Consider the following 9435-nt stretch of genomic DNA (forward strand, 5'->3'; position numbering starts at 1 on the left):
AGTTGTGGGGTACATTTGTGTATAAAATGAATGTAAAACTGACAATCGATGTTCAATTCGTCGGAATTGATCCGGCTTTGTGCACCTGTGCAAATAAAGTCTAACTTTTCTGAAGAGCTTGCTGCTGTGGTGTCTTTTCCCTCGTGAAATTGTTTTCTACAAATTAATGATTGGACTTTGAATTCTGTCGGTTCCTAGACACGACACTGTGTATAAAAAAAGGTTGCAGTTCTTACACAGTTTACCCAATTAAAGATAACATTCAGCACTTTAAGCTCATATGCATTGTTTTGTTTTCAAGTCCAATGTGCTGGAGTACAGGCCCAAAACAACAAAAAAGTTTGTCACTGTCCAAATACAGACTGGACTCATATCTGTTCCTGCTGAAGCGAAGTTAAAGATGAACTGAAGAGAACTTTCAGTATTCCCAGTGATGTTCCTTTGACAAAGAAGAGCTGTCCGAACTCTCTAGTGTGGGATTGTCTGTCGGTTACGAGATCCAGTTCATCTTAAAACTGTGTAGTATTAACCCCAACTAACCCCAGGTGTCATTATAAGTAGTATCTGGCCTCAGTACAGTGTAATTTCATTTTATAGTTTTCTTATGAGGTTTAAAAAAAAAATTCATGTTTCAATTATGTGGATAATGCTGCATTTTCAGGAATATTATGTATTTTTAATATATACAGCATTTAATCTAGGTACACTGTCTTCTGTGATTTGAGTTTTGTTTGTTATTTGTTTGGTTTTTTTTTTTGCTGATGCCTTTATTTGTTGAGCATTTTTGCCCTGTATGGATTATTACAGAAACCTTATATAAATACACGAATAGCCTAATATTATTTTCATAATACCCATCCACTCTGTCCGGTAGCACTGTCGCCTCACAGCAAGAAGGTCCCGGGTTCTAATCCAGAATTCTGATAGAGCCGCTAACACTGAGTGAGTAAAAAACTCTAGAGCACAACACAATGGTTATTCTGTATAATCACAAAGTGCAGTGCTTGGCTAGACATGATTGGTAGTAATTACATTTGTCTTTTCTATTCAAAAATGAAAAGATTTTACAAGATTTTACAGCATTCCTGTGATATTCTGTTGCTCATGTTTTCCAGTTTTCAATTCAAACCAAATTGTCTTCTAGAGTGAGGTTAAAGCCAGCATTCAATATGCATTTAAGATTACTTGCACTGGAAAAGAGTTGCAGGGAAGAAAAAAAAAACACTAAAGTTTTTCAGGGGAGACCTCAGTTCTGATAGGGGAGGAAGTAGGTCTGGTAATATTCAGAATTACAAATGCAGTTCTCATAATTTACCTTTTCGAGCTCCCACACAAGATAGGAGTATCAGAAAACAGCCACCAAAATTTAAGGAGCATCAGCAATTTTATACAAAACAATGGACACTGATGTATATCTGTTCACAACTAGAGTTGCAAAAGTTGTGAGTGAACATTAGCACATGTACCTTGTCCAGGTGCACTTTTATTGCAGTTTGGTTAATCGCTTGGTTAATGAGCAGTTGGCTTCTGAATATCTCCTTCCAGGCCCATGATGTATTGAATATACCATTTATTATAAAGATTAAAAATAATTATAAGTTCTATTGATCAGCCAAGGGTGGTGAAAATGTGTGCATGTGTACATTCAGATAAAGTTAGATTAAGGTCATTATGTGTTTTAAGTGGTACCATTACTTTCAATAGCATACTTCAAGTCCATGATGAGGTATAGAATATAGTTGCTCGCATTATTATAAATAAATAAATAAATAAATAAATAAATAAATAAATAAATAAATAAACTGTAACTGACTCGCACCAGAACGATTGTTTACGGTTGCACCGGTGCTCCCAATTTAAAATCCAGGTTGCACGGTTTATTTTAAATTTTGGTTGCACTTTTGGAGCCCTGAAATGACTCCCTCGGTCCTTTTAAGTTAACTAAGGAACATTTTTTTACGCTGACAAGTAGTTTTTGCCCGGTAAATACTATACAGTTGTCCTGAAAACAGATATACTTAAGCACATATTCTCCGCGCATACGTAAGCGGCTGACCATCTATTGGCGTAGACGGGAGTATTAAAAATCTTATATTTGCATCAACATGATTTTTCGTAATAGCATGGGCCAGTTGCTTTCCTAGTTAAGGGGCGTCATGTTAACTTCTGTAGGTAAACATATCTCCAGAAGAGTTTCGGTTAAAAAAAAAAACTTAAAGGTGTATCTCTAATTTGGTGCGATTTTTTTTGGTGTTTACGGTAATTGTACGTCATCGGTCACTCGAAATTTTCACGGAAATAAACTGCGCAAGCTGTGTTTTCTTCCGAGCCAACGGCATAGGAATAGTATAACGGCTGTTCTGTCGATTCACGATTTCTTTATTGATATCGAGGGCCGAGGAATCAACCCAAGCATGTCTAATTTTGTTACGTTTCAGACGCAGTTAGTGTCCATCATGGAGATACTGGCTAAGGCAGCGGTGGCTGAAATCAACCACCGTGTTGAAGACAGCTGCGCTGTTTTCCGTTTGGAAATATCTCAGAGTCAGAAGGAGATCGAAACACTGAAACACAAACTACAGGTGCTGGAGCGCGAGTTTATGAAGACGCGAAGGAAAAAAACAGGTGTGAGACAAGTTGGACAAAAACAAATGGCAATGTTGACGTTTGGCTGTCCAATTAGATATGAATAAACGCGTGTCATAACATTGGTTTTTTTGTTTTGTTTTCAATTCTGAACTCAAATCGGAATATAGTTTACAAGCCTGATGTGCAGTTAGTTACGTATATTACTTATGTTTTGCTGAATGACTTATGGCCGCTAAGTAAATTTTCCTGTTGTTGGCGTTTCAGTTTGTTCCCCCTCTATGGTGGAACATTGCCCCCCTGCAGAGAGATTCTTTGGGCAGGACTGGGGCTTCAGACCAAGGAGAGGAGCAAAACCTACAGCTGTGGAAGAGGTGGACACACCTCTACAGTTTGGCATCACAAGGAACCAGGTCAGTTTTATCTGTGCTGTTCACCTACATGCTGCTAAATGAGCATTTACTTCATAAGACATCTCGTTATCACGTACAACTGCACATCTGTGTGTGTGTACATGAGACGCAGTTCATGCAGACTCAGATTTAGGGTGCATTCACATTAATCTCTTGGCTATTCTGTTACAGTCCAGACCATTTCTTATCAAGAAGGAGAGACTGGAAGAGGACTGTTACATCGATCCACTGCCCTCACCTACTGCAGAGGAACAGGTAACACAGCCCACACCTGTAGAAGGGGAACAGGAAACCGAGCCCATACCTGCAGGAGATCCAGAGGAGCTGAGTGAGCAGCACAGGTGTGAACACGGTGATGAGGAGCTCAGTGAACTGGAGTTTGTGGTGAAGGCAGAGCAAGAGGAAGAGCATGTAGCCCGGAGACTCAGTCAGTCAGGATGTGAACACAGTGCAGGAAGACTCAACAATCTGGACTCTGAGTATGTAATGTATGAGAGAGACAGTCAGGTGTGGACTTCCTTTACTCAAGGGGACAGTGACATAGAAACTGATGATCCAGTTTGTTCTAATGCTACAGAACAGTGTTCACCGAGTCACAGACAGCTACGACATACTTCTGCCTCCATGGAAGTCTCTGGAAACACACTGTCCTCTTTTGGGCCTTCATATGTTGAGGAGTTCGATAAGATGAGTGAGAAGCCATCTGTTTGCAGTGAGGAGCTCAGATCAGAGGCCATTCACACACAGCAGGGTCAGTACAGAGAGAGACTTGTGCACACAGTGGAGAGAGAGAATCAGACATTACTGCCCCAGCAGCAGCAGCACCATGGACCCTCAGTAAAACACATGAGAGGCAGCGAGAGCCCAGCCCAGCCACACTCAGGCTCTCAGTATGAGACCGGCTCTACTCTGAGTACGAGTGCTTTCAGTGCTGGGAAGAAGGGGAAGACTGATGATCAAAAGATGAACGCCTATCAAAGGGCATTCACGGGGGAGAGACGGTTCTGTTGCACGTTCTGCGGGAAGAGCTTTACCCGTTTCAGTCACCTGAAAGAGCATCACCGCAGTCACACGGGGGAGAAACCGTACAGTTGCGCAGAGTGCGGGAAGAGGTTTTCCAAGCAAAGCAATCTCATCAGGCACACGATCGTCCACAGCGGGAAGAAGCCTTTTCGCTGCATGCAGTGCGGGAAATGTTTTACCCAGAGATCCAGTCTCAAGTCGCACCAGAGGATTCATACGGGACAGATGCCTTTTCACTGCATACAGTACATGTACCCTGAAGAAGAGGATTTTCATCATGCAGTCTAACTCTGCTGTATTTCCCTGTGGAGTGGTATGGCCCCAACCTACTGCATTTTGCAGAAGAAAAAGAAGAAATTAACTGCTTTCACTGACACACGCCAAGTTTCCACAACAAAAAAATGTGATGTGCTGAGCATAAGAGTGAAAACTCTTTCTGTTAGCTTGGTTTCCATGATTTAATTTTGTGCCTGTTACAAATGGAAGGCTGTTTGTGGAATTATTTCAGGTTTTCATTATTTTTTTTATCTTTTATTTGTGCATAAGTAAAACATGGGTAAAATAAAATAATATGAAGGAGGAAAATAATAATAAAATTGAAAGAAAAAGAATAATTAGAAATAAATGTGCGGGTGAGGTAGAAACCCAAGCTGAGCTTTTATCAGAACCGCACCCTCAAAAATTTACAGAAACATTTTTTAAAGGTTTTAGGTTGCCTTAGATGTTAAGTATTTATCACTTTTATGTGCACAAAACTTGCAGTTTTAAATTGGTTAATTTTAGGGCTAACACAAGTGAATGTCTGCTGTTTATATTTTAATGACAGACTGTTCACTTGGAGTCACCACTAAACAGAAATATTTGCTCAGATAGATGGATAAAAGAATTAAAGCCAAGCAGGAGGCTTCATTAAACAGTTTCCAATATCAGGATTGTTTTCACTGCAGAAGCCACAACCCTGTATAATATTTGTGAGTTATAATATTTAGCTTGTTGCTTTTTTGTTGATACTGAGTCTCTTCACCTTAGTACAGGTGACAGGTGTGTAGATAGTTACGTATATGGTTAATAAAAGTGAGTTACAAGAAGGACATTTTTCCTCATAGATCAGAAATGTTTTTTGAAAATGTAAAAATTATAAAGTAAAGTTGGAATTTGGGCTTGATTTGTAATGTATGTTTGCTCTTAATGTGGGATACAGTGTGTTTGCCATCTTGTTACAATATAATTTGATACTGAAACACGCAGAATTAATGGTGATGTTTGCTATAACACCCAGAATCAATGGTGATGTTTGATGCTGAAACACCCAGAATCAATGGTGATGTTTGATGCTGAAACACCAAGAATTAATGGTGACGTTTGATGCTAAAACACCCAGAATTCACAGAGGCGTTTGATGCTGAAACACCTTGAACTATTGGTGGTGTTAATCACCCAGATTTGTGATCCATGTTTATCCTGCATGTCCGCGGATACCCGTTAGCAGGCATGTTCATATGGTAGGAATGGTATGCTTGGGCTGCTTTAACACTGGACCTCTTATACCACCATAATCTGTCCTGATAAGTAAGAAGTGACATGTGCAGAGTGACCACAAATACAAAAAGGGGTGTTCTGTGATTTTTATTAAATTACACAGTGATGTTGGGAGCTTATATTTAGCAGAATCACAGTTTCAATGTTTTTTTTTAATGCATGTCTACCTTTTTATGAATAAAATTGTCATTTTGGTGATTGTACCGGTGTACACTTGCAGTGCACCTATGACGTGTGTTTATTTACTGAATACCATATATAAAAGAACATTAACTTGGGACTATTTGCTGTGCTGTTTCATCCAATTCTTGAATGTCTCAGAGGACAATAAGGTTGGGCATCCCTGCACTACACACTCCGTTGCAGTAGGTGGCGGTATGCCCCTATCAAGCTTGGTGTACCCGCCATTTAACCAAACAACGACGAATAAGTGTTTACGGTAATGCGTTTGCTCACCACGAAGTCCCAACTGCTCAAGAGAATAATGTGAAGTATATCGTTTGTCTTTTGAAGTGCTATTCGGACGGTTCAGATATTCAAAAAAAAATTTTTTAGTCGGCGCCAGTTTCAGCCTCAAAATATCTATAGCCCATAAAATGTTGAAGTGCAACTCTCTTCAGGTACGGTTAACCTCCATTATGGAAATATTAGCAAAGACAGCGGTTGTACAAATCGAGAAACTGCTTGAAGAAAACTGCGCCGTTATACGTTTGGAGATGTACAGATGTCAAATTGAGAACGAGAAGCTAAAAAGGAAACTCCGACTGATGGAATGTGAACTCGGGACAGCGCGAGGGTGCGGAGAAGTAACCGGTGCGCAGGAGCGTTGCGCAGGTATTTATTTAAATCATTTGAAAGAACATTCACAAGGTGTATGCGGCGAGTTATACTTTTATGTTCCTCGGTGTATTTCATTTGTTTCGTCTTCTTGGGAAATACTCTGGTGTACTGAAAGAGTATTTTGCAATGAGACTAGTATTTATAGTAATTCAGCCGTTTTTTTTAGATAGAAGGTTTCCACGCTACATCATACTGTGGAATTATGATACTAAAACGACAGTTGTATAATCTGCTCTGCAATCTGTGGTTTCCTGGATGAATGCAGTAATTGCACTGCAGCTCATAATGGCCTTTCTAAACAAGTGCACACTCATATTTACTAGCAAATCAAAGGCGATTAAACGTAGCCTATTTGTATTTACTTTCTTAAGTATCCATTTTTTACCTAGGAAAGCCAGTTGAGATCAAGTTCAGTCAGTCCATTAAAAAAATTCATAAACTTAATTCTTCATGAACTTTCAGAGAAGGGATGGTCTTCCCACGCAGAAAGAATCTTTGGGCAGGAGTGGAGCTTCAGTCTGAGGAGAGAGGGAGAACTCGCAGACGTGCAGGAGATAGACTCACCCCAACAATCCAGCGTCCTGCGGAAACAGGTGAGCTCACCTGCACTGTTCACCAGAACTTAGATCTGAGATATGGGGCCGCGGTGGAATGCGTTTGAGATGGGAAGTTGCAGATTCAGATCTGAGGTGTATTCACAGTAATCTCCCGGGTCCTCTGTTACAGTCTGCAGACATGGAGAAGGTCAGGCCTGAACCAGTTCTTATCAAGCAGGAGAGACTGGAAGAGGGCTTGTGTTACAGAGACCCACAGCCCACACCTGGAGGAGAGGAACAGGTAACACTGCCCACACCTGCAACAGAGGAACAGGTAACACTGCCCACACCTGCAACAGAGGAACAGGTAACACAGCCCACACCTGTAGAAGATGAGAAGAAACTGGACACAGAGCCCACACCTGCAGGAGACCCAGAGGAGCTGAGTGAGCAGCACAGGTGTGAACACGGTGATGAGGAGCTCAGTGAACTGGAGTTTGTGGTGAAGGCAGAGCAAGAGGAAGAGCATGTAGCCCAGAGACTCAATGAGACAGGATGTGAACACAGCACAGGAAGACTCAACAATCTGGGCTCTGAGTGTGTAATGTATGAGAGAGACAGTCTGCTGTGGACTTCCTTTACACAAGAGGACAGTGACATAGAGACTGATGATCCAGTTTGTTCTAACACCACAGAACAGTGCTTACAGGATCTGTCAATACACACACAGCTACAACATGCTTCTGCCACCATGGAAGTCTCTGGAAACACACTGTCCTCTTTTGGGCCTTCATATGTTGAGGAGTTTGATAAGATGAGTGAGAAGCCGTCTGTTTGCAGTGAGGAGCTCAGATCAGAGGCCATTTACACACAGCAGGGTCAGTACAGAGAGAGACTTGTGCACACAGTGGAGAGAGAGAATCAGACATTGCTGCCCCAGCAGCAGCAACATGGACCCTCAGTAAAACACATGAGAGGCAGCGAGAGCCCAGCCCAGCCACACTCAGGCTCTCAGTATGAGACCGACTCTACTCTGAGTACCAGTGTTTTCAATGACAGGAATAAGGGGAAGACTATAAGGATGCCTGGCTTCAGAGAGAGACTGTTCAGTTGTACGCAGTGCGGAAAGAGGTTTGATCGCTACAGTCACCTTAAATTACATCAGAGAAGCCACACAGGGGAGAAACCGTACAGCTGTACTCACTGTGGAAAGCGATTCAGTCTGCGGTGTAATCTTGGCACTCATCAGCGAATTCACACTGGTGAGAAACCGTTCTGCTGCGCACATTGCGGGATGTGCTTTGCCCAGAAATCTAGTCTAAAGACACACCAGCGAATTCATACAGGAGAGAGACCGTTTATTTGCATTCAGTGTGGGAAGAGTTTCACTCAGTCAAGTAGCCTGAAAACACACCAGAGAGTTCACAGCAGAAATGGACTAATTTGATTCATACACTGAGTAATTATTTATTAGCAAAAAAAAGAAACAAAAAACACTGTAAAATCTGTAGCAGGGGCCTGTACCTCGAAGCAGGATTACTGAGTCGGCTGGATAACTGCTCTGAGTAAAACCCGGAACCCACACAAATCTGGAACATGGACTGAAGTAGAAAGAGCCACTCCGGGTTTTACTCAGTGCAGTTATCCAGCTAACTCGGTAATCCTGCCCTGTAGTACAGGCCCCCGGCTCAGGGATGGAAGTTTTCATTCTTCCAGGTACAGGTACGTACATTTAATTTCCGGAGTCATCCAAGACTCACTCGCAAACCTGCTCGACTGGAATGCCTCCTTTCATGTTTACTTTGCACTTCCACTGTAAGGTGTAAAAGTCAATAAAACATGATTTTACAGGCAGGAAACCTAAGTACTGGAAAACAACATGGTGTTATGGATAACATTAATTATGTAGCACTCATTTGAAACTCCCTTGCAGCTCATAAAATGCTCTTTCAGGCCTGAATATTGAGGTGATTCCTGTGTGTTAGTTTTAAACAGTGTGTCACGTAGACAGGTGTCCTTAATTACATTTGTTTTAACTCACAGCTGCTGGACCAGTCTGTTAGAATGTGCACAGTTTTGGGCCTGTTGGCGGGCCTGTATTTTTCTGGACTTTTGATTGGAGGACTGGAAAGCATGTGACCACATCTGTCCATTTTTGAGCACGCAACTGAAGGTTAATACTGTTATTAATGTTAACATGATTGCATCAATAAACACAGTACTTTTTAAAAATGAGAGAGGCATATACGTTTACTGTAGCACAAGTAGACCTCAAACAGCTTTTACAAAGAAGTTATACAAACTGGGAGGCGATCATAATTATATAATTAGTGTTGAGTTGTGCGCTCTGTTTCAGGGGATTGTTGTGTTTGACGCACCATGAAGCAGTTCACAGCGACTCATTCAGGGCCCTTGTGAAAAAACTCTCAGTATTGGTGTAGAAACATTCATCTGGAAATTTATAGGTACACTGAATTATAAAATGATATGTCCCACTT

The 9435-nt window shown here is 41.4% G+C and overlaps 2 protein-coding genes across 2 annotated transcripts; both read left to right on the top strand.

Annotated features, from left to right (window-relative positions):
- The first annotated feature begins 2272 nt into the window (after window positions 1-2272).
- LOC118234024 (zinc finger protein 484-like) lies at window positions 2273-5844 on the top strand. Its single transcript, XM_035430303.1, has 3 exons — window positions 2273-2625; window positions 2854-2999; window positions 3171-5844. Exons 1-3 carry the CDS (start codon window positions 2415-2417, stop codon window positions 4308-4310), a joined length of 1497 nt encoding a protein of 498 aa, XP_035286194.1. The 5' UTR covers window positions 2273-2414; the 3' UTR covers window positions 4311-5844.
- A 127-nt stretch (window positions 5845-5971) lies between these two features.
- LOC118234022 (zinc finger and SCAN domain-containing protein 2-like) lies at window positions 5972-9172 on the top strand. Its single transcript, XM_035430301.1, has 3 exons — window positions 5972-6395; window positions 6864-6994; window positions 7128-9172. Exons 1-3 carry the CDS (start codon window positions 6158-6160, stop codon window positions 8382-8384), a joined length of 1626 nt encoding a protein of 541 aa, XP_035286192.1. The 5' UTR covers window positions 5972-6157; the 3' UTR covers window positions 8385-9172.
- Window positions 9173-9435: the final 263 nt, after the last annotated feature.

The sequence above is a fragment of the Anguilla anguilla genome, chromosome 8 (assembly GCF_013347855.1).
Source record: "Anguilla anguilla isolate fAngAng1 chromosome 8, fAngAng1.pri, whole genome shotgun sequence".
NCBI lineage: Eukaryota > Metazoa > Chordata > Actinopteri > Anguilliformes > Anguillidae > Anguilla > Anguilla anguilla.

What these genes read in the sequence shown, in the direction of transcription:
- LOC118234024 (XM_035430303.1), top strand. Translation starts at nt 2,415, where the DNA reads ATGTCTAATTTTGTTACGTTTCAGACGCAGTTAGTGTCCATCATGGAG. An exon ending in GACGCGAAGGAAAAAAACAG is followed by an intron (nt 2,626 to 2,853) that starts GTGTGAGACAAG and finishes TTGGCGTTTCAG; the next exon opens with TTTGTTCCCCCTCTATGGTG. An exon ending in TTGGCATCACAAGGAACCAG is followed by an intron (nt 3,000 to 3,170) that starts GTCAGTTTTATC and finishes ATTCTGTTACAG; the next exon opens with TCCAGACCATTTCTTATCAA.
- LOC118234022 (XM_035430301.1), top strand. Translation starts at nt 6,158, where the DNA reads ATGTTGAAGTGCAACTCTCTTCAGGTACGGTTAACCTCCATTATGGAA. An exon ending in TGCGCAGGAGCGTTGCGCAG is followed by an intron (nt 6,396 to 6,863) that starts GTATTTATTTAA and finishes ATGAACTTTCAG; the next exon opens with AGAAGGGATGGTCTTCCCAC. An exon ending in CCAGCGTCCTGCGGAAACAG is followed by an intron (nt 6,995 to 7,127) that starts GTGAGCTCACCT and finishes CCTCTGTTACAG; the next exon opens with TCTGCAGACATGGAGAAGGT.